This window comes from Eschrichtius robustus, chromosome 21 (genome assembly GCF_028021215.1).
Source record: "Eschrichtius robustus isolate mEscRob2 chromosome 21, mEscRob2.pri, whole genome shotgun sequence".
Classification (NCBI taxonomy): domain Eukaryota; kingdom Metazoa; phylum Chordata; class Mammalia; order Artiodactyla; family Eschrichtiidae; genus Eschrichtius; species Eschrichtius robustus.
Genome location: NC_090844.1, coordinates 11,894,183 through 11,915,727, shown reverse-complemented (window position 1 = coordinate 11,915,727; position 21,545 = coordinate 11,894,183). Strand labels below are relative to the sequence as shown.

General features: G+C 50.4%; 2 protein-coding genes across 7 annotated transcripts in view; one reads left to right on the top strand and one right to left on the bottom strand.

Moving 5' to 3' along the window:
* Positions 1–12,869, top strand: part of FBXO25 (F-box protein 25) — a 55,679-nt gene extending 42,810 nt beyond the window's left edge. Inside the window, exons 8-11 of one of the 5 annotated variants that reach the window (XM_068532315.1) lie at positions 837–1,016; positions 2,238–2,381; positions 5,773–5,799; positions 6,393–12,869. In XM_068532315.1, coding sequence (XP_068388416.1) covers positions 837–1,016; positions 2,238–2,381; positions 5,773–5,799; positions 6,393–6,482 — 441 coding nt within the window. In that variant the 3' untranslated portion in view covers positions 6,483–12,869. The other 4 variants (XM_068532314.1, XM_068532317.1, XM_068532316.1 and 1 more) reach the window with 4 other exon arrangements.
* A 6,890-nt stretch (positions 12,870–19,759) lies between these two features.
* The window catches only part of TDRP (testis development related protein), a 53,908-nt gene continuing 52,122 nt past the window's right edge, over positions 19,760–21,545 (bottom strand). For both annotated transcript variants that reach the window (XM_068532200.1, XM_068532199.1), the window contains one exon: positions 19,760–20,859. In XM_068532200.1, coding sequence (XP_068388301.1) covers positions 20,514–20,859 — 346 coding nt within the window. In that variant the 3' untranslated portion in view covers positions 19,760–20,513. The remainder of the gene's footprint in view (positions 20,860–21,545) is intronic.

Here is a 21,545-nt window from a genome sequence, read left to right as displayed (position 1 = left end):
GATGAGGTGGTGAATTAATTTACCTTTACAGGAGATTAGGTATTTCAGGCTAAAATAACGTTCAATGAATTAAGGCTAAATTGTATAGTGACTCTGTTCATCTGCTGTTGCTTCTCTAGGGTTGATGTGTTGTACGTTGCTTGGTGTGCGTACATGTGTTTATAGTTCAAAAGGAGCATGCAGATCACTCCAGTTGTTCTGATGTTTTTTGTTTATTCTGGTAACTAGTTTCATCAAGAAAAATGTTGACCCTGTTGACTAAAGTAAGTGTTTTAGGTTGTGTTTTATTTATCTCTGGTTGCTTTCAAAGGTGGCCTTGGAACACTGTAACTTTGGGCCATTTATTTGCTATCTAAACGTGTGGGATTTACAAAGAGCAATGATTCCCTAATTAAGGCCCTGCAGTTACAAGGGACGATCTAACAACCAGCGTCCAGGCGGCCTTGGTGTGAGCGCCGCACAGACCCCACCTCGTTCCCACGGGCAGGGGCTTGTGCTGTGAGGACCACCTGCCTGAAGACACATGCACCTGGGGCGTGTCTGCTACCCAGGCCTTGATGGACGTGGCCAGGTGCCACTGTCCCCTAGTAGCTGATGCGTGGTGACGCCTCGTCAGCTGGCGAACTCGGGGAGCGTGGGTGTCAGTGGTCGGGATCCCCAGGGAAGGGAATGCTTGTCGCGCAGGTCCAGGCAGGGCCGCTGCTGGGCGTTATCTGGAGAGAAGTGGGGAGGAAGGAGGGGCGGCGGCCTTCCCGTCGCCTGGGCCTCAGACGTCAGCGTGAGTGCCGCGCTCCTGCGCCCTCTCACTGGAGTAAGCGCGCGGGTCCTCCCAGCAGGTGGACAGCGGCCTGACGCTCAGCGACCTTCCCGTGCACATGCTCAGCAACATCCTGTACAGGTTCTCGGATGGGTGGGACATCGTCACTCTGGGTCAGGTGACCCCGACGCTGTCCGCGCTTAGCGAGGACCGGCGGCTGTGGAAGAAGCTCTGCCAGTACCACTTCGGCGAGAAGCAGGTGAGCGTGGGCTCCGGCCCCAGCGGCCAGGCCTGGCCACTTTGGGGAATGGACGAGAATCACTTACGGGAAAGCTTGTTCTTCACGTTGAGAAAGAGCTGTGATTCTAAACACAGCCCAGAACAGAGACGCAGAACAAGAGCAGGTTCTTCCTGTCGAGGATGGGCCCCTCGTCTTTCCCGTAACTCGAGGCCTCTCTCCGGGGGGCGTGTCACCTCTGAGATCATGGGTGGCCATCCGCTCCCCGCACCCCTGCCCTCCCAGGACCGGGACTAGCCACGGGGTCCGGCGGACTCCTGTGTGTCCCCCTCGTCGTTGCCCCCCTCCTCGCCCCCTGCCCCGTGTTGTTTCTGGAGGGAAGCACCAAGAGCTGGGCATCCACGACACCCATGGCAGCGTGAAGGGCAGGGGACAGTCTCGGACGAGGCGGGACGCGGTCCTGCCCCAGGGAGTCCTTGCCGAGGGGACAGACATCACGTGTCTCTTCAGACACGGGCTCGGGGGACGTGTGGGGTCACGTGCCCATCCCCCAGGGGGACACGGCCACTGCGGAGGGCATGGCGGGCAGGGGCGTCCTGGCGATGAGCAGGTTCAGGCCCTGAAACGGAGAAGCACGCGCTGGAGGGGGTGAGGCTGGGCGCGGCCAGGCCACGGGGCCGCCATGGTCCCCCTTCTCTGGGCGGGGGCGCCCCGGAGTGGAGTCTAATGTTCCAAGGAACCGAGCAGCTGTTTCTCAAAGTCGCCGCCCCGTCGGGCAGCCCCCGCCTGCTCCACGTCCTCGTCCCCGCCTGTTACTCTGAGTGTTTGGTCACAGCCTCACGGGGGGTGTGACGTGCTGCCTCCTCCCGTCCCCGATGCCTGAGGTGCTGAGCCTCTTTCCATGTGCTTGTTGCCCATTTGTATGTCTTTTCAAGTCCTTTGCCCATTTCGTATTTGGATTGTCTTTCTGTTACTGAGTTGTGTTCTTTTTGTGTTCTAGTTACAAGTCCCTGTCAGATACACGATGTATGTAACTTATTTTTAGCTTAATAGTATGTCGTGGACATCATTCCAGATCAGAACCTTTAAGTCTGTTTAACAGCTGCATGGTATTCCATTGTATAGATTGAATTATATTTGAAATTTAATTTCAAATAATTGAATGTTTCATGCAGTATGTTACTTTTAAAATTGTTATGCTATGAAAACCATCTGATTCTGAACAGAATTTTGTTTGTCTAGTTTTGTAGACACTTGATCCTTTCAGAAAAAGGTCACATCGAATGGAAGCTGATGTATTTTGCGCTTCAGAAACATTACCCCACTAAGGAACAGTACGGAGACACACTGCACTTTTGTCGGCACTGCAGCATCCTCTTTTGGAAGGTAAAAATTTCAGATGTGCTCTTGGAGTTTGAGGATGAAAATTTGGAGAAACAAACTATTCACCTAATGGTAATGGTTAAAAAAAAAAAAGGCATGTTGTATTTGTGATAAGATAATGATGCAGCACGAAGGACTGGGGCAGGGGAACAGGTTCACAAAAGTAGAACAACTTGCGGTTGGACCTGAACATCGGGCCACCCACCCCGTCCCCTTACACTGTGGTAGCAGGTGGGGGCCTGTCCCCAAGGGCGGTGAGCGCGCTGGCTGACGCCTTGGCCCGAGTCCTGGCGGGGCTGCTTTCTGCTGTTGTCGAGGCTCAGCCTGAGATGAGGCTCAGGATCCCCCACCCTCTTCTGGAAGCCGAGGGGGGCCCCTCACCTGTCCTCCACACTCGGCCTCAGCCTCCACTGTCGGGACCCCCGAAGACGGCGCCTCCATGGGGCTTCTCCTCACAGCCCTGTGCCTGGAGCAGAGGCGAGGCCCACGAAGGTGCCTGGGTTTCTCATGTGTTTGAGCCACACTTAGCAAGTCTGGTCCTCGGTGGAGACTGAGCCATGTCCGCAGTTGTCTGGGCCCATCCCCTCCCTCTCTGGCTCCCTTACCCTCCTGTCCAGACTCTGATAAAAACAAGTTTCCAGGGCGGGGGAGTGGGGTGCTTCCGTGCACCTCCTCTCAGTAAAATCATTTCCATAGTTTGCCTTGAGTTTCAATTTGCTTATTAACGTTGTGAAATTTCACTAGGGAGAAAAGTGGCGAACCTGGCAGGCGGTCTGCGCCTGCCCCTCCGTGTCCTCGGGCGTGGCTGTAGGGCCGCAGGCCTTCCGCCTGGTCAACACCTTGGCTGTGTATTTGTTTTGCTCTTCGTTTATCTGTAATTTGTTGCATGGATTACATGGCAGACTCTAAACTGTTGGAAGAGAAATGACTACTTTAAGCTGTTTTCATTTCAGATTATATCCGTGGTAATGTGGCTCTTTTTTAACTATAACCCGTGGTTGTGGGGTGAGAGTCCCTGTGTCAACAGAGCTTTACCCTCCTGTGCTGCAGGCGAGCAGGTCCTGCTGTCCCCACTCATGACCAACAGGAGGTCACGTTATGGGTAATCTGTTGTTTTGTATTCTAGTGTGGCTTTTCCCACACAATTAAAAAGAAATGTGTTACGTGGCTGCAGTGGCTGTTCTGTGGAACCTTGCTCCTCTGGGGCAGGGGCACCTCGCGCTCATTCTCGCCGGCGTGCCGGCTGCGTACTGCGGGGACGCGGGCGAATCAGTCAGCGGGATGACAGTACGTAGAGCGGAGCCCTTACTGTGCGCCCTTGGTCCCAGTCACAGGGATAGAAACGCACACGCGGGCAGGTGCCCGTGGAAAACACGTGAGGAGGCGTCTTCACGGCCGAGTCAGAGCAGATGAGACCGTCTGGTTGCTGCTGTGAACTGCCGCTCCTCCCCGGGGTTTTCTGTTCTGCGCAGACTGCTTTCTTCCAGAGAGAGACCAGGAGCAGTGGTGTTTCCTCCTGGGGTGCAAGTCTCCGCCCTTGCATGTGATGGGCGTTTCTCTGAGAATGCCGTTGCCGAGTGTGGGAGCCCTGTCTCTGAAGTAGTGAACAGAGAAGCACCCGCGTTAGTCTCCCTGTTGTTGGTGTAAGAATGTGCTGCTGAGGCATCGAGAAGCACAGAAGTTCTGGATTTTTTAAAATTGAGAGGTGATTTTTTAGGTTTCCAGAAGAATTGGCCTGCAGATTCTTTTGTTTATGAAAATTCAGAACAAGTGTCTCCTGCTGGTCTTTTGGCTCTGAAATGTTCAGTCTTGCCTTGAAGGCTGAGCACCTCGATGTCGGTGCAGCCTCAGGCCTCAGGGCCTGGCTCGGTCCACCCATGGGGTCACATTGCAGCTTTTTCTCCTAGAGGCCTTTCCAACTTTATTCTGAATCTGTGGGTGGAAATTTAAAAAAAGACCACAACGACGAGTCTCTGGAATTTCTGGTGGAAACTGCTTGCAGTGTCAGTTCCCAAGGAAGGCCCCCTGCGTTGCCCCAGCTGACCGGACTCTCCCCCTGGCTCGTCCCGCACCATCCCGCGGCCTCACCCCAGTTCCCAGCCTCGTGGAGCCTCCTGTCGGGGCAGACCTGCCGCATGGAGTCGTGAAGGTTAAGCAGTGCCCTGCCCTGCACGGGGCTGGTGCTCGGAAGTGGCCCCTGCGCTGTGACTCACCTTCGCCGGCACTTTCTGCTGATGGGGAGACAGCAGCGTGACACTGTCAGATGCCACTGGGTGCTGGTGAGGACCCGCCATGGTCCGGCTCCCGCACGCTGCCAGACTCGTCCTCTTCTGCCCACGTGGGCCTGGGCTCTGACCTCTCAGCTGCCCCAGCCATCCTGTCTGTTCTGGCTTCACTCTCTGGAGCCTGGGGGTTAGTTTTCTACCTGCCTTTGTGGGAACTCCTCCAAAGTGAAAGGAGGGGAAATACTGGGCTTAAGAACTGTGCACCACGGTCTTGGAGTCACTGAGCCGAGTCACCCAGGCGAGCTCAGGTGCCCGGCTCGGGGTCTGTCTGGCTTCCGTGGGGCGGCCCTCCCGGGTCGCTGAGTAGTGACGCGAGACCGCTGCGTTCCTTCCGCCTGACCGTCCTCCAGCCGAGTTTCTCGACTTCATGGAACTTCAGTTAACACTGGGGGTTGGGTGAGTTGGAAGCCGGACAGAATGAGTCCAGTTAAAGGCTGGAAATCAGGACCCCGTGTCCTTTTTTGTCTTGGCGTGTCCACTGCCAGGTCCACACTGCGGGTCTGTGGCCGGAGCAGGGAGGCTGCTGGCCCCAGCCCGCGCTGGTGGCCAGCCCCCGTCTCCAGCGAGGGTGGGGAAGCCGGGCCAGGTGGCTGGGCCGGCAAGAGGCGAGAGCGGCAGGTTGGTGCTGACCTCGAGCTGAAAACCATGGATGAGCAGGAGGGCTCCGGGGCGCCGGGGCTCACGTGGGATCTGGTTCATGCACTTGATTCCTCGGAGTTGACTCTCAGACAGTAAAGAGGGAGTGAGGGAGCTTCCGAGAAACCTGCCGTAAATATTTGCAGTGTAAACCGTGTGTGTCAGTGTCGCTCTGCGTACTTTCAGTGAACAGTTTCGGCGATTATTTAGCTCTGCAGCCTCATCAGTTGTCAGTCCGAGACTCGAGGAAGTGGAAACTGTGGCAGTGTCCCAGATGGCCTGCGGGTGCTGTGGCCCTTCAGGTGCCGGATGGTGCCTCTGATTCAGCTACCCGATGATTTTAGCTATTTTCGTAAATAATACACATCCAGCCTAAATGCTAAGTACAGTCTGGCTCTTCCTAATAACCCTGTTTTCCCTTTTTTCCTCCCTTCTCTGCACTCCTTCCTGACCCTTTCTCCGCCGTCTCCAAGGACTGCCGCCTTGCTTTATTACTCGAGGTACCTCCTGCTCTGCCCGCATCTGCGCGCGTCCCCAGGAGGCTGGTGCCCCTCAGGCCGCACCCTCTGCCGATGTGCGACTGGCCTGCTTGCTTCGCCACGACCGGGGGTCCCATGAGCTGCCCTGTAGACCAGAGGGAGGGTGTAGACTTGGCCGCCGGGTCCCCGGCCTAACTGGCCCCCAGTCCCGAGGCTGCTCTGTCTCCTGACCTGAGCCCTGTTTCTGCTGCGGGACGCGGTGCTGGGCCCTCGGGTGAGTGGGGTGGGCGGTGCTGAGAGCAGGTCGCGGGGTGGACCCTGACCCACGGCGGGAGGGGAGGAGCGCGGCCAGGATGGGGGCCCAGAGCCCAGGGCTCCCTCTGGGGCCCTAACTCAGGGCGGCCCGTCTTCCCATCCACTGGAGCAGGAATTCCTTCGGGAAGTCTCCCCCGAGGAGCCACGTGGCTGCCTTCATTTTTGTAGTTCTCATCGCTTGCTGTCCACGCACCTTTGTGGTGGGGTCCGGGGCGCGTTTAAACAAGCAGCTGGCGACTTCTGAGCTGCATTCCCTCCAGAAACACGCCCCGTATGGTAACGACCCACTCCTCCCACAGGACTCGGGCCACCCCTGCACGGCCGCCGACCCCGACAGCTGCTTCATGCCCGTGTCCCCGCAGCACTTCATCGACCTCTTCAAGTTCTAAGGGCCCCGCCGCGCCGTGGCCTGGGCAGCGTGGTAGGACGTGTCCTCCGTGACTGAGCCGTGACCTGGTGCCCAGGCTGGAGGGTGTGGAGGGACGTGGAAAATTGCCCTGGCAGCTGTGGGCAGGAGCACCTGTTGTTTCCACCTTTGAAGCGGGGTCAGGGAACCCAAGGAAAATCATTTCTACTTCCTTCTTTAAAAAATTCGTTTCCTCTAAGCGCATTAAAATGTGCAACTTTGCATGTTTGTGAATGTGGTTCAAAAAGAGTGTATTTTCAGCACCATATTCTGTGCTGAACTGACACTAACAGCCAAGCATATGCTTCTTAATTGTCAAATGATAGTTTCCTGATTTTGTAGTGATTGGGGGTGGGGATAGATCATTGATCCTTGTAAGGACATTGTGCAGAATATTTATTTTTCTTGAGATGTATTTTAACTGCATTGGTCGTGTCCATATGAATCCTCTTGGATACAGAAGGAACCCAGGGAAGTATGTGCATGTCTTCTGGGTGCTCAGCATTGGGTTGTGAATTGTGCAGACATCCGAGACCCACAAAGGCGTGAGTCTGGGGCTGTGGTCCTGGGCTCATGGCCCGATGCTGGCAGGCAGGGGCCCTGACCTGGGGGCCAGCCCAGTGTGACCTGCACTGTACTGCTCTGAATCTCCTTTTCCAGGCAAAGTGATAAATCATGTTTATCTACCGATTTTAACTTCATCAGTTTTGCATCTTACTGAAGGAAGTAGTATCAATGATTTTGATATCATTTATTGAAACCTTTCAAAGATTGTTTTATTTTAAAAATATTGCATGTACATTTTAGAAAATTTTGAAAATAAAGGTTTATAAAAGAATAAAACTTGCATATAACCCTGCCACCCAGAGATAGCTGTGCTTGCCAGAAGGAATGCAGGAATGGCCCTGGCAGGTGTAGGGGAGACTGAACAGGGTCAAGGCCCAAGCAAAGTCATTTCTACTTCCTTCTTAGCACATGGAAATTTGCTGTTTTGCATATTTGTAAATAAAGAGTCTGTATTTTCACTACATTCTGTGCTGAACTGACACAGCCAAGACTATGCTTAAGTATCAAATGATAGTTTCCCTCTGTGTGTATTGGGTGAAAGCTTTTCATAAAACCGTAAACATCACATATACTGTTTTCATTTTATAACCAGCCTTTTTTTCAAAAGTGTTTGTGAAAATATGGTTTTTACTGGCGACATGGTACCACACAGCTGGAACAGATCACTTTTTGATCAGCATCACCACATGTGCACTTTTGTGCATCTGATGATCTCCTTACGATAAACGAGAAGCAGAACCAGGGAAACGAGTCAGTTGTTTGTAAGGATGTTTCCAGAGCACTGGCGAGGATGGAAGGTGGCATCTTTCTCCCCCGAAGATGGACGTGAAGAGGCTGTGAGGTAGGACATGTCTTCTGAAAGCTTATTGGCGAGTTGTTTCTGTATTTTTTTTTTATACATAAATTTATTTATTTATTTTTGGCTGCACTGGGTCTTCGTTGCTGTGCGCGGGCTTTCTCTAGTTGAGGTGAGCGGGGGCTACTCTTTGTTGCAGTGCATGTGCTTCTCATTCTGGTGGCTTCTCTTGTTGCGGAGCATGGGCTCTAGGCACGTGGGCTTCAGTAGTTGTGGCACACGGGCTTCAGTAGTTGTGGCACACGGGCTTCAGTAGTTGTGGCACACGGGCTTCAGTAGTTGTGGCACGCAGGCTCAGTAGTTGTGGCTCACGGGCTCTAGAGTGCAGGCTCCGTAGTTGCGGCGCATGGGCTTAGCTGCTCTGCGGAATGTGGGATCTTCCCCGACCAGAGCTCGAACCCATATCCCCTGCGTTGGCAGGCGGGTTCTTAACCACTGTGCCACTAGGGAAGCCCTGTATTTTGTTTTGCTTTGGCAAATTTACCTAATTGTGTTCTTTGCCTGTTTTACTTTTGGGGTGTTTGTCTTTTTTGTATTAGTTTCTTCTTAAGAGGACATTAACCTCTTGAAGTGAGTTCTTTTCCCCAGATAACATTAAAAGTCTTGGGAGAAGAGTCCAGCTGTTCCCCCTATTAGCCCGTTTCCAGAGGCAGCAGACGTGCTTGGACCCAAAACTGCACACAGGCATTGGCAAAACCTAGAGCAGGTGTGCCTGAGGCCCGCAGCGCTGGGAGGGGGCGTGAGCGGGATACATTTGGCGGCAGGCAGAGAGTTCCAGGCACACAGTTCCTGGGCCCTGATCAGTCATTTACGGAAGATCTGATGATGTGAACAGGAAGAGAGCTGCAGGTCGTCCTGAGCTGCAGGTTCGTGTGGCATTTCTGAGTGTGGTTCCATCAGAGGGCTCGCCAGACTCGGGCTGCACGGCGTCACTCCCCGTGATGTGTCATCTGCACGCCCTCTACCCTCTCAGGACGGCCAGGAGTGGGCCCAGGCCCGGCCCAGAGCTGCACCTGTGGGAACTGCCACCCCCAGGAAGTGGCGTCTGGAAGTCTGTGGCCTCTTCCTTTGCCTTGAGGTACATTTTCTCACCTGGGTTGTGACTCGTGGGTCAGGAGGAGCCACAGTAGGTTCTGCAGCAGGTCCAGGTGCTAGTCTGGGAGTTTCGTGGCATCTGTTGTGCGTTTGCTCAGGGCTGCCCATGGAGAACCATGTCTCCTTTAGGGACAGTATTGAAGGATTTGATGTTATTTCTGCTGTAAATGCTGCTTTTAGAATCATATAGATTCTAACATACAGAATCAAACAAAATGCCCACGTAAGGTGTTTGTATACTGATTTTGTATCCTGTAACTTTGCTGAAATCACTAATTAAATCTAGTGGTATTTTTTGTAGATTCCTTGGGACGTGGCTATACATCGTGTCCTCTGCAAATAGAGGTGGCTTTTCACCTTTCCTTCTTCCCTCCCTCCCTCCCTTCCTCCTTCCCTCTCTCCTCTCCTTCCGAGCTTTCCGGCCAGACCCCCATGCACGTGGACGGCAGTGCACACACATCCTAGCATGCTCCTGGGAGGCTCTCCGCCCTTCGCCTGTGGGTGTGGTGCATGCTGGGCATCTCTGTGGGCGCCTGTATCAGGGTGAGGTGCTCCCTTCCAGCCTCGCTTTGTTGACGTGTTTTTTTTTTTTTATCATGGAAGGGTGTTAGATTTTGTTGAGTGCTCTGTGTCTACAGAGGTGGTCGTGTGTTGACTTTTGTATGTTGAACCAACCTTGCATTTTCAGGCCCACGTCCCATGTGGTTTCCATACACGGTTGGTGAGTTTAGTTTGCTGGTTTTACTGAGCGTTTTCACAAGAGAGATTAGCTGTGCTTTTCTGGTGAGTCTTTGTCTGGTTTTGGTATCAGGGTGAAAACAGCCTCCTAGAAGGGGCTTGCCTTGGGAGCGTTCCCTCCCATTTTCTGGGAAGGGTTTGTGAAGAATTGGTGCGAGTTCTCCTTTAAGCATTAGGATAATTCCTTGGAAACTGAAGTTACTGAGGAGAAGCATCTGTTTTCAGTTTAGTCACATGCTCCCTTTTGGAAAACCCTTTGCCTTTAACGGGATAGGGTAGTTTTGTCTTAGCTGAGACATATCTTGGTTAGAGCTCATTTTCTTCATCATGGGGCCTAACCTAGCAATAAACGGGCTGTAAACTTAATCTGCTGCTTTCCTCCATAGTTACAGAAGGAAGTGTGCTGAAAACCATAGATGAAAAGGCAGAAGCTGTCTTGGCTTATGAAATTTCTTTCATTAACGGTGTGAGAAGATGCATATGCTTCACTCCTCTCCCTTTCCTGTATGCCCCACCAAACGCAGCCTCACCCCCACCCGGTGAGATGCCCGAGGACCTGCAAACCTGGGAGGGAAAACCCTGAGGGACCCAGTGACTTCCCGGCCCGACATCCACTTGCTTCTCAGCTCGCACTCCCTGCTTCTGTCTGGGTGTGGTCGCCTCTTCTGACCTCACTCCAGACGAGCTCTGCTTTTTGCCCCTTTCTGCAGAGGGAGCAGACCCTCACTTTTGGAGAGCAGTGTCCCCTGGGCGCCCCCCAGAATCCCAGCAGGGACGTGCCACGTGCACCTTCCCGACCCCTGCTATGGCTGGTGTGGCCTGCTCCTTCCCACCGCACAGGTGTGACTGCAGTGCCCCCTCGCCAGCACCTTCTGGGTGTCATCGGCACATGCGTCTCTCAGGCGTATTCCTGGGGGGGCCTGCTGCCCTCCCCGCCCCCAGCACCGACTCAGGCCCACATGGAGAACAGAGGTGCTCAGAGCACAGCCACCTGAGGACGCGAGAGGGCTTTTCACGTGCCTCTCGCTCAGGATGGCGAGATCCTCCACACACAGTGTTCTTCTGTGTCAGACGGGAGAGACACCTCAACTGTGTTGTTTTTATTATTTGGGTAAAATTTTCACTTTTCTTTGATAGTCATTTGAGAAATTTGCACAGACGAATGCAAGTAGCTTTTTACTATTTAATCTACATAGAAAATTCAAATGTCATTAAAAATTTTTAATTACAGTAAAATACACATAAAATTTGCCATCTTAACCATTTTTCAGTGTACAGTCCAGTGGCATTAGGTACATTCACATTGTTGTGCAAACACCACCACCATCATCTGCAGAACACTTTTTATCTCTGAAAACAGAAATTGTCCCCTTAAACACTAATTCCCTGTCCCCATCCTCCAGCCCCTGGCCCCCACCATCTACTTTGTCTCTATGGATCTGACTACTGTAGACACACCATGTAACTGGAATCATAAAGTAGTTGTCTTTTCATCCGTGTTGTAGCATCGCTCAGGATTTCCTTCACTTGTGAGCAGAATAGTGTTCCATTGTGTGGTTGGACCACATTCTGTTTCTCTGTCTGTCAATGGGCACTTGGGTTGCTTCCACCTTTGGGCTGCTGTGAACATGGTGTACAAATCTCTCTTCTAAAGGTTTCGTTTCCTTTGAATATATACCCAGAAGTGGAATTGCTGGATCATGTGGTAATTATATAGTTAATATTTTGAGGAACCACCATACTGTTTTCCATGGTGGGAATGTAACATGGTGCAGACACTAAAAGTGCCCAGGGGCTCCAATTTCTCTACATCCTCACCAACACTTGTTATCTTGTGGGGTTGGGTTTTTTTGTTTGTTTTTTATAGTAGTCGTCCACATGGTTGGGAGGTGATATTTAATTATGGCTTTGATTTTCATTTCCCTGATGAGAAGTGATGTTGAGCATCTTCTCCTGTGCTTGTTGGCCGTTTATATGTCTTACTTGGGGAAATGTCTATTCAGGTCCTTTGCCCTCTTTTTAATTGAGTTGTATGTGGCTTTGTTGTTGAATATAGAAAGAACTACTACAACTCTGGACACTAAGTCCTTATCAGCTAGACGATTTGAAAATGTTCTCTCCGATTCCCTAGGTTGCCTTTTCACTCTGTTGATTGTGTCCTTGGATGTACAGAGGTTTTTAATTTTGATGTCCAATTTCTCTATTCTTTTTTTTTTGGTGCCTGCACATTTTGTATCATATCCAGGAATTCATTGCCAAATCCAATGTCATGAAGCTTTCTCCCTATGTTTTCTTCTAAGAGTTTTATAGTTTTAATTTTTGCACATGGCATAATGAGGTAAGGCTCCAACTTCATTCGTTTGCATGTGGATATGTGGTTTTCCCAGCAACATTTGTTGACTGTCCTTTCCCTACTGAATTGTTTTGGCACCCTTGTTGAAAATCATTTGACCAAATATGCCATTATGACTTGGGTGGGGATTGTATTGACTCTGTAGATTGCTTTGGGTGGAAGTTTTCCAATCCATGAACATGGATGTCTTCCATTTATTTGTGTGTTTTTCTTTCAGCCTTTTTCACTCAGTTCATTCCTAAGTGCTTTATTCTTTTTTGTTGCCATTACAAATAGAATTTTCTTAATATCCTCTTTGGATTTTTCATTGTTATTGTATAGAAATGCAACTGATGTTTGTATGTTGATTTTTTGTTGTTGTCTTTAGGATTTTCTACATGTAAGATCATGCCACCTGCAAAGAGAAAATTTTAATACTTCCTTTCCAATTTGGATGCTTTTTTATTTCTTTTTCTTGCCCAGATGGCTCTGTCTGGTGCAGACTTCCAGTCTGTGTGGAACACAAGTAGTGAGAGTGGGCATTTTGTCTTGTTCCTGATCTTAGAGGAAAAGCTTTCAGTCTTTCAGCATTGAGAGGATGTCAGCTGGGACTTTTTATATGGCTGTATAATGTTGGGGCAGTTTCCTTCTGTTCAGGATTAGTTGAGTATTTCCATCGTGAAAGGGTGTTGAATTTTGTCAACTGCTTTTTCTGCATCAATTGAAATGATGTTTTTCCTTTGTTCTGTGTATAATAACGTGTATTAAATTGATTGATCTAATGGTGGATATTGTCTCTTCTTGAAAGTGGGGTATTGGGGTCTCCTACTATAATATAGAGCTTGCTCTTCTTTCCTTCAGTGTTTGCTTCATAATGTTTAGAAGCTCTAATGTTTGTTCACGTATGTTTATGATTATTACATCTTTTGGTAAATTCTCAACTTTTTAATTTAAACAACATGAAGATGATGAAATTACAGGATTATGGGATTTACTTTAACATAATTCTCTTGGTTGAGGCTAGGGGGTGACTAAAGATAAAACAAGATTGGCCAGGAGCTGAAAACTGTAGAGGGGAAGGATGTGTACATGAAGGAGTTTTCACCAGGGTTCAGCAGATTTTCTGTGAGGAGGCAGGTGTTAAATATTTTTGGCTTTTCAGGGCCCACATTCTCTCTTGCGGCCATAGACAATCTATACGTAACTCAGACTTGGACTGCGTGGGGGACATTGATAGCGAGCGTTCCAGTTAAACTCTGCGGGATTTCATGTGTCACAGTATATTATTCTTTTAAGTTGTTCTACCATTTGAAAATATAAAAACCATTCTTAACTTGTACGCCATATAAGTAAGTACAGGGGGACGGCCACATTTGTCCACCAGGCTGTAGTGTGCCAACCCATGATTTATATAATTTTGTTTCTTCTTTTGGATATGTTTGATATTTTCCATTTAAAAAATGAGATGTTACTTTTTCAACATTTGTCGCCCTGTTTTTTGATCACAAAAGTAATGTATATTCACTGTAAAAAGTTTTGTTAAAAAGCCAATATACAAAAAAAAAGAAAATGCTACCCATAATTCTACTTCAAGGTAATTACTTAAATTTTGATATCTTTCCAGTATTTTATCTCACATTGCCTTTTGAAGACCTGTAAGCACCCAAATTACAAAGTGAGAGAAACAGCGAAGTACTAGAATAGAGCTGCGGATCTCCTGGGGGAGAGCAATGCCCTCATCTGGGTCCTGCTCACTGGTTCCCAAGGGAAACGGGTCTTCCAGGCGCTTCTGAATGTTGAGCTTTGGAGATTTCTTACAGAACAAAAATTCTTGGCATCCTGCCGCTAGCTTACTGAGCCAGTTCTAAGTTTCTAGGGAGAAGAGAATTTTGAAACCCTAGCCTCTAAAGAAAAAAAAATACTTCTCAAAAAGAAAACTCAAAGCAAATGGTATTTTTCCCATCACCACCCCCTTCCAGATATATTCAACTCTCTTGAAAGCTAAAATTCTACCCCGCCTTTATCACTAAATTCTGCAATTCTGAAAAGTCATGCTGAGACATTAACTTCTAATTACATAAACTTGCCTACCACTTCACTGAGGCCAAAGACCCTGGAGGGAGGATGGCGACCAGAAGACAGATGACGGAGGCCTGGGACAGAATCAGAAACTTGGCCGATACCCAGAGAAAGGACTCTTTGAGTATCGGAACCCAGCACAAAGTGGTGGATTCGTACAGAAGCGAGTCCCCAGACACACATTCCTGCAGGAGGAGAGGCGATTGCAGGCAGGTGAGGAGGGAGGGAACTTGTCATCCCCATGCCCACATTTCACACCTACCTCAGTATCGGCTGAGCCCCTGCAGCAGGCCAGGCACAATCCATACACCATGTCGTGGTCTTGAGGACAGAATTAAAAGCAGCTAAAAAGGCATTTTGCAGACAGTTGGGAAAACCTGACTGTATCTATGGGTATTGGATGATGTTAGGGAATGGTTAGTTTTGTGAGGTGTGCCATTGACGTAGTAGTTAGTTATGCAGGGGGAATAGATTCGTTTTTAGAAATGCATGCTGTACGCATTCAGGAGTGAAACGTCATGATGTCTGTAATTTACTTTTAAATGGTAAATATATATCTCAGCCTTGAAGTCGTTTATCAGGTAAACACACATGTGAAGCAAATGTGACACATTCAGCAACTGTGCAATCTCAGTGGCTGAGTTGCCCACTGCACTGTTTTTACTTTTGCATAGGCATTTTCCATAATACAGTTTTTAAAAACTGAAATGCTTGTCACTTCCAAAAATAAGCCAAATTGAAATGTGCCGGGTTAATTATGAAAAATAACCACCACTTAGAGGTTTAGGTGTAATCTGGCCTCCCTTGCACATGCCTGCTGCTACCGGGCTCAGGAGTGGCACACGCTGTACAGAAAAAGCACAACTCTTAACACTCCCACACACACTGAGACCCGGGGGCCCCCAACTCCTCAGGACCCACAGAGTGACCGAGGTGTGGGGACTCTTGTTCATAGCCGAGCATGGCCTTTCCTGTTGTTAAAAGGAGAACGACTGTTTCACTGGGGATGGTTCTTCTGGATGAGCTGTGAATGCACAGAAGCTGGGCGCTGGCTTCCTCACCATCGGGACCCTGGGTGGCTGACAGGTGCGAAAAGCAGAGTCCAGGAGGAGCCCCTTTCCTTGAACCAGCCTCACAGAGCCTGCAGACCTGGGGTAAGTTCCCGCTCCGAGGCCCTGGCACCCCTGCTGCCCCAGGAACGTCTCCCAAACTCCGCCAGCCTCTCAGCTTCCCGTCCGCCAGCTACACGGCCTCCTCACCCCCACTGAATCCCATGCTCCGTCTGCTTCATGAAAACGTTTGCCCGGTGCATACGGGCAGGGGGCTCCACCCGTCCGGGAGGGACTGCCAGATGGGGACACCTGCCCAGATGCCCCGCAGCCTTGCCTGGCCCTCACCACCGCGTCCCACGCCAGCCACGCCCTGTCCAGCCACGCCTTCTGCGACGAGGGACAAACTGTGTGGCCTCCCGGGGTCTAAGCCAGCATTTAGACCCCGTCCCTGTGAGTCTGAAGCCAGGCCCTGTGCCCCCAACCAGTCCCGGGGACACGTCAGACCCCTAGGAACAGCAGGTGCCTCCAGCTTCCCCACCTGTGCCCACCTGGATCTCAGCTCCTGGTCCAGCGAGTGCCTGGGCACAAACACCCTTGGAGCCTCACTCTGATCATCTGCGAAACGGGCGCAGCGGCACCGCCTCTGGGAGCCCCGATGGGCCAGGTGCCCCGCGGGAGGCCGGGCGGCACCAGGGAGTGGAGTGGACGGCGCCTGAGACCCTCGCCCGACGCCAGGGTCTGAGGTCTCCTCCCTGTCCTCCCTCTGCGAGGCAGACGCACGCACCACAGCCACGTGCCATCGCTCCCTGGCTGTTCTGTTTAAAGCCACCATTTCTAAATTCAGAATTTCTGCATGAAGGCTGGAGTCGCCACTTGGGAACTGGAACACAGGCACTCGGTCAAAAAAGACGGCCTCTTCCTCACGGGGAGGAAGCCGATTTTTGGTTTATTCCCCCTGTGGCTTCACTGCCAAGTCCCCGTCTCATCTGTGCAGGTGGGGGGACTCGGGGGCCACAGGCCCAGGTGGGTCGTCCTTCCAGGCCACATCCCCACTCTCGTGAGGACTTGGGAGCCGTGCCCAGGCCATGGTAGCCTTGGGCGTGGCCCCAACAACCGAGTGGGTCAGGGCCCCCTGCGGGGCTGGCCCGGCCACACCTCACCTCCCCACGGCCTCAGGACCAGCCGCAGCGCCCTGACCTGTCCTTGTGCGAACACAGCAGGGAGACGACATGGATAGAAAAACCCAGAGCGGAGCTGGTTTGCTTGTTAATATGGTCTGTATGCTTGTCTAACTGATTTTTCAAAATACCCCCCCCAGAAGGCATGAAAAACAGAGGTGAAAGTCACCTGTAATCCCTCACCTGAACGCAACCGTTAAAAGGTCTCGTCTGCCACGTCATTCTCCCCGTGGGTTTGAGGAAAGTGGGGTGCTGGGCCACTATCTCCAGGGTAACACGATGACCTCATCAGGGGCACCAAATCTGGGGTGCTACCCAGCTACGCGGGGCTTTCCTTCTAGACCCATTGCGACACCTCACACCCTGGGGGTCACCTTTGCGTTTGTCACCCTGTTACTAAAAGACGCAGCTCAAATATTTTCCAAATCCTGAGATGGCTTCTTTCAGTAGAAATTTTACATTTTTCAACAGCGGGCAAAATCTATCAATAGTTCATCACTTTGTTCTGCTATTAGTGAAGATTGGTGATTTTTCATTGCAATGTGACTCTTCGTGGCTTTCGAAAATTGAAAGCCATTTAGGTTACAAAGTAGTGCTTTTTCTGAAAACAGGTGCATTCAGCTGGCTGAACGTAACAGCTGGCCGGCACCGAGTGGACCAGGCTGGGACAGGATGTGGCCGTCCACCACCCCACCCCACCCCCTGCCCCAGGAGCCCCGAGGGACCCTGCAACCCAGGAGGTGCCCTGCAGACAGTTCTGGACCAGGCCGGGTCCTGTATCCACGATTACAAATGACAGAACACAGCCGTGAGGACACACACTCACCATGACAGCGTCACGTGCAGGTCGCAGCCCCATCAGACCCTTGTGGTGAAGCGGCAACTACTAGGAAGTGACGGTGCCTGTCCTCAGGGCACAGGCGCTGGGAAACCCCCTCGGAGGGCGTTCCTGCCCCGCATCCATCACCCAGAACCGCTCTTCTGCCAAAAGAAAGCAGTGGCAGCAGCAGGTCCCTTGGTTAGTCATTCAGCACCATCTGTACCCCCTTTGGACTATTTTATCACAAAGTTAAAAAATTTTTAGCCAATTCATTTCTTTAAAGCTTATTAAATAGTGTTCTGCCCTTCTTCGATCAAATATCAACTGAGAACCATAAAAACTAGAAAGTAGATAAATGGCTAGAAGTAAATGGGGAGAAAGAAGAGAAAGTCCCCTGGCCTGTGACAACAGTCGGAAAATATCTGGTGACGTACATCCGTGAGTGAGCATCTGAGGTTCAGGGTCTGACGCCACCAGCAGAACCACACGCCCCCAGAGGCAGGTGTAGAGCAGGACGGGAGCAGGAGTGGGTGAGGTGGGGGGGAGGGGAAGAAGAGGGGACGAGGGCAGGGACAGGCCAGGAGACCAGCAAGGGAAAGGCAGAAACACGCACACCACGGGAAAGGAAGGCGGTGGGACTCGGACGTGTCACCTGGCTTGAGACGGCATCGCGGTCACCCAGTCCCTAAGGGAGGTCAGGGTTTCTCTCCAGAAGAGGCCACTGTTTAGGAAAAACAGATGGAAACCTTTTTACAAGACGAAGATGATTAAGTAAAGAACGTACTCCTATCAGCTGGGTGCTGAGGGGAGGCTTGCTTCAGGCTCTAACTCGTGAAGTCACTGCAGTGCAATCGGAAGCAGGGCCCAGGGCAGGGCAGGCGCAGCGCCTGCTGTTCTCAAACAGCATCCATTCAAATACACAAAAGATACGTCCCGACAGCTGAGGTTGAAGTTGGTCGTTTATTTATGAGTCTACACATTTTGTTGGCATCTTAAATGAGGTTGAAGGTGTCGAGACAGGTGCCATCAGCTCTGAGTGACTGAGTCACCGGAAGCAGATGCCAGTAACCGTGCAAACTAACAGAGTATATAAAGCATGTTTTTATTTTAAAAAACCTCAGCATTAAGGATGAATTCAACCTTCTTTGAAGCCAATCGCTTTCCTGTTAAAAACGACAGTCGAAAGAGCAGACACTTCACTCTTCACACAGAGAAGCTATGTTTTTACAGAATTCAAACAAACCTGTTCTCTCATCAGCCAGTGAACAAAACAAAGATGCTTCGGTAAATTCTATCAAGAAAAAATATCTTTCCCCCAAAGCATACCGATAAATATTTATATTAAAACCCACATAGTTATCTTCGTTTAATCAGATACAACAGAAGAAAAATTCGTTTTTACGTTAATCTTTGTAGGTAAGTGTGATTTATGTGCATATTCCAACCCCGGTCTGGTTTTGAGGAACAATGGTATGAAGGGCTGTCCTGCCGGCTGTGCACCATGGGTGTGTCACAGGCACTGAGCGTCACAGCAAACGGGCACAGGCTCCCCACGGTGGGGACGCTGTCCCCATCCCCACACCGAGCTCCCTGCCCAGAGCCTCGGACAAGAGGTCTGCGTCCCTGCACCTCAACACAGGATTAGCCCAAGGCAAGCCCGCGGCTCCTGCTTTAAAATCCTCGCGTAAATGACGGTCTGGAGCTGGTCTGCAGCCACAGCAAGTGTCTCTTTAGGGAGAAGGACTACAGTCTATGTACTGAACTGTTTACCTGAGGAAACGTGGTTTTCAGTTCCAGTATTAACCATTTCAAGGTTCTAACGCAAACTGGATTTTACCACCACTTACATGTCCCTCCTTTCAAGGCTCAGTGAAGTAAACTTCTTGTCTCAGAAAAAGATGGACATAGATGACTGATGGACGCTATGTAGACAGAGAGAGAGAGATGGTTAGAGGACAGGTATACATTGTACACAGATGGCTGGAGATGACAGAGTGTAGACAGATGACTGAGAAATGACAGATGACAGGCAGACAGTGTCACCCCCCGGAGTCCACAGAAATGCTAAATGACACCCCCTTACATGGAACAGCACAGAACTGCTCACTGAACACTGAGGACAGTGGCTTTTAAAGAGAGGAATGCACAGTGTTAACTGGAGGTTTTTGTTTTTAACCAAAAAACCCCTATACCTTCTCTGTGAAGCCACCGTGACCTGAGATAGACACGTACTCCTGGGGATCGGAGGTGTCCTGCTGAGGACACACGTGCACGGGTACCCGACCAAGGGGCCAGTCTATCAGGGAGACAGAAAGCAAGTCTGGAGACACACGAGACGCCTCAGTGACGTGCCCAAACCAGCCAGTCTCTCATTTGGAAAAACAAAACCCTGGGTGTTAAAGAAGAGAGGCACTTTCATCATTTTACATACAGTTTTAACTCTTAACGAGCGAGTTATTATTTTCCAAACAAAATTAAGTGTCAAGTTACTAAAACTGATCCATGCTTTATAGCATTCTTTAATCTGCAATCAAAAACGGAGAACAAAGTTTTAGAAGAAAATAAGATCAATATTTAAAAGTTCAGGAGAAGTAAAAATAAAACCTCAAGGTAAGAACCACTGTCACCATCTAATGCACTCACGGGAGGCTGGAGATGAAGATGCGTTTGCAGACAGTGTGTTCACGCTGATCAGATAGAGCCTTCGCTTCTCCAGGGTTTATTCTGCTTGCATATTTTAAAATTTAGTACAAAAGAAGAGTTAACACAATGTAACACCACCTTTGGAAGATTCATTTTACACCTGGATTGCAGGTTTCTGGCAACAGAAGAGAATTGCGCAGCTGCTACATTCTTGTGTCATAGACTACACGTATGTGCTACATGCAGAGAAAGGGATCAAGCCACGGAACAAAGAACTGCAACCGAGGACACAGGAAGACGGTTTTGTGGTAAAATGCAAATTACCACTGCGCTTCTCCCAGACAGCAGCAAACCTCACACCCTCCAGTCTCAGCAACACGTGGACGACAGGAGGACGTTTCCACATAAGGCAGTCGACGTGTGGTCCCTGTTTGTGTCCACCGAGGAATTTCCTAAGTAAGCATTTGAAGAGGAGAGTCCAAATAAAACGGCACAGGGCAGATTCTCTGCACTTTTCATCTGGGAAAGACCAAACTTGATACTCTACTAAAAAAACACCATGATACAGCAAACTCTAGGAATCTGAATGAAATAAGATACGAAGGTGCAAAATTAGGCAGATTTTGGTTTGCGAACACGTGGGAGTTGGGGCCGTCACTCCAGCTCCTCCCAGTCGTCCGTCAGGTGGCCTCTGCTCTGCCGACGGATGCTGACCAGCTTCCCCGCTGACCTGAGGCTCCAGCGAGAGCTGTTCCCGGCGCCGGCCAGGCTGGTGTATTTGGTGGAGCCCCTGGCGTCCTCCTCCCAGCCCGGCCCAGACAGACGGTCACTCATGGGGTCGCCCGAGTCGGCTGCCACGTCTTCAAGAGCAAGTTTTGGAGGCTCCCAACCTTCGATCTCGTCTGGTTTCTTAGACTGTGTATTCTGTTTCAAAACCAAATTGTCCCAAAATCCAGACTTCTTCTCCGTCTTCAAGTCTTCTTTTAATCGTAAGTTAGCTCTACAGGAGACGGAAGAGTTAAGTGTTGGTGATCAATCATCTCAGAGCCTCAAGTTGTGTTTATTTTATAAAATAAAAGGTTCTTTTTAAAAAAAGTTTTGTTTGGAAAGCTCACACAGATCTATGTGTAAAACTTGAAATATTAATATTAATAAGGAAAAATCAGTCACTACACATGATTAGGGAAACTTGTGAACACTGTATTTGAGGTACCACACTTGGCAAAATGCAAAGTCACTCTCAGAAGAGAAAAAAGCGGACTGTCTCAAGGCCACACGGAAGGCTGAGCTTGTCTCTGAACAAACCTGAGAAAAGAAGCCCCAGGTCCAGATTCAGAAATGGGGGGTTACTCCATTTACCACGTCAGTTTTCCACAGGTTTATTCAGAGCTGCAGCCTCAGACGTTCAGAGCTCAGAGCGCTGTGCACTCTGAGGAAAACACGGCCGACTGTGGAGGCAGATGCTCACGCACGACTCAGGGCTCCGGCCGCGGTCCCCCAGCCTGGCTGCCGGGAGCATCCCCAGGACACAGGGGTAAAAACGCCGGTGTCCAGGCCCCACCCCTTCAGAGTCTCATTTAATTGGACTGAGCGGCCAGGACAGAGGCGTGTTTTCAGGCCCCCCGTGAGCTGCCACCCTGACATCCAGGAGGACCGACTTAAACAGTCCCTGCAGAGAGGGCGCGT